The 981-nt window shown below is 34.5% G+C and overlaps 1 protein-coding gene across 2 annotated transcripts in view; it reads right to left on the reverse strand.

Annotated features, from left to right (window-relative positions):
* Window positions 1-230: 230 nt before the first annotated feature.
* Window positions 231-981, reverse strand: part of LOC112518386 — a 4130-nt gene continuing 3379 nt past the window's right edge. The window contains exons 2-3 of one of the 2 annotated variants that reach the window (XM_025126060.1): window positions 473-612; window positions 231-400 (exon numbers count right to left, since the gene is read on the reverse strand). In XM_025126060.1, coding sequence (XP_024981828.1) covers window positions 512-612 — 101 coding nt within the window. In that variant the 3' untranslated portion in view covers window positions 231-400; window positions 473-511. Of the gene's footprint in view, window positions 613-981 lie in introns of both variants that reach the window. The other variant, XM_025126058.1, reaches the window with a different exon arrangement.

The following is a 981-nucleotide window of genomic DNA, read 5'->3' on the forward strand; positions in this document are numbered from 1 at the left end:
AAGCAGTCATGTATAGCTGACCGAATAAGCTGTAGTTAACCGGTTTAAAAGGTAACAAGTTACCCATTGCTATTATGGATAGATTTTTTAAAGTACAATGTCTTAATAAAAAATAATTTGAAAGTACATTGCTGTAATAAAGAAAAACAAAAGTAGGATGCTATAATAAATTTTTTTATGAAAGTAGGTTGCTATTTCATGCATTTAACCCTATTAAACATCATAAGTATTTTTTCACTCCTGATATGACAATAATTTCATTACCTGAATAAATATACAAATAAGAATGAACAAATAAATCAACCCAATCTTTCTTTATCAGCAGGATAAAGGTTACATATAGATACAAAAATGAACTAAATAAGCCCTTGGAGGATAGCAGGAAATCCTTCACTTCACCCTTACAAACCGATAACAAGAGTTAAAATACGCACGGATGATTAAAAAAACCAACTGTTATCGGGTAACTTACAACGATCTTTTTATTTGCATTTCCTAAAAGTGTGTGTCCTCAAACAGCATCCACCATTCTAAGCTCGTGTTTCTTGCGCCGGCACCTGTGGTGAGCTTTTTGCAACGTATTCTCACCTATTATCTCCATATTTTGCGCATCTGGTGCAAAGATTCACAATATCAGAAACTAGTGCGAGAAAAAATAGCTTCAAGAGTTTCTCGCGCTTAGATACCGACTTCTTGTGTTTGCAGCATAATAAAAGATGCAAATTTAACAATGCTGATGATAAAGTCGAGCAGGATTCTAATCGTATGGAGGTGATGTGACAATAGATTCACAATACATTGTGTTTGACATGTTGGATTGGGCCAATCCAAGCATTAATTTCAGGGCTTTGCCTGCACTTATAATTGTAACGTAAGACATGTTTATGGCCACCTAAAAAAGTTCTCATAGATACTGTGAAAATATGTAGAACCCTATTAGTATACTCTCCAAAAGAGCTGAGAAGAGAAGACGTTCCAACC

Source organism: Cynara cardunculus (genome assembly GCF_001531365.2).
Source record: "Cynara cardunculus var. scolymus isolate 2C chromosome LG 9, CcrdV1, whole genome shotgun sequence".
NCBI lineage: Eukaryota > Viridiplantae > Streptophyta > Magnoliopsida > Asterales > Asteraceae > Cynara > Cynara cardunculus.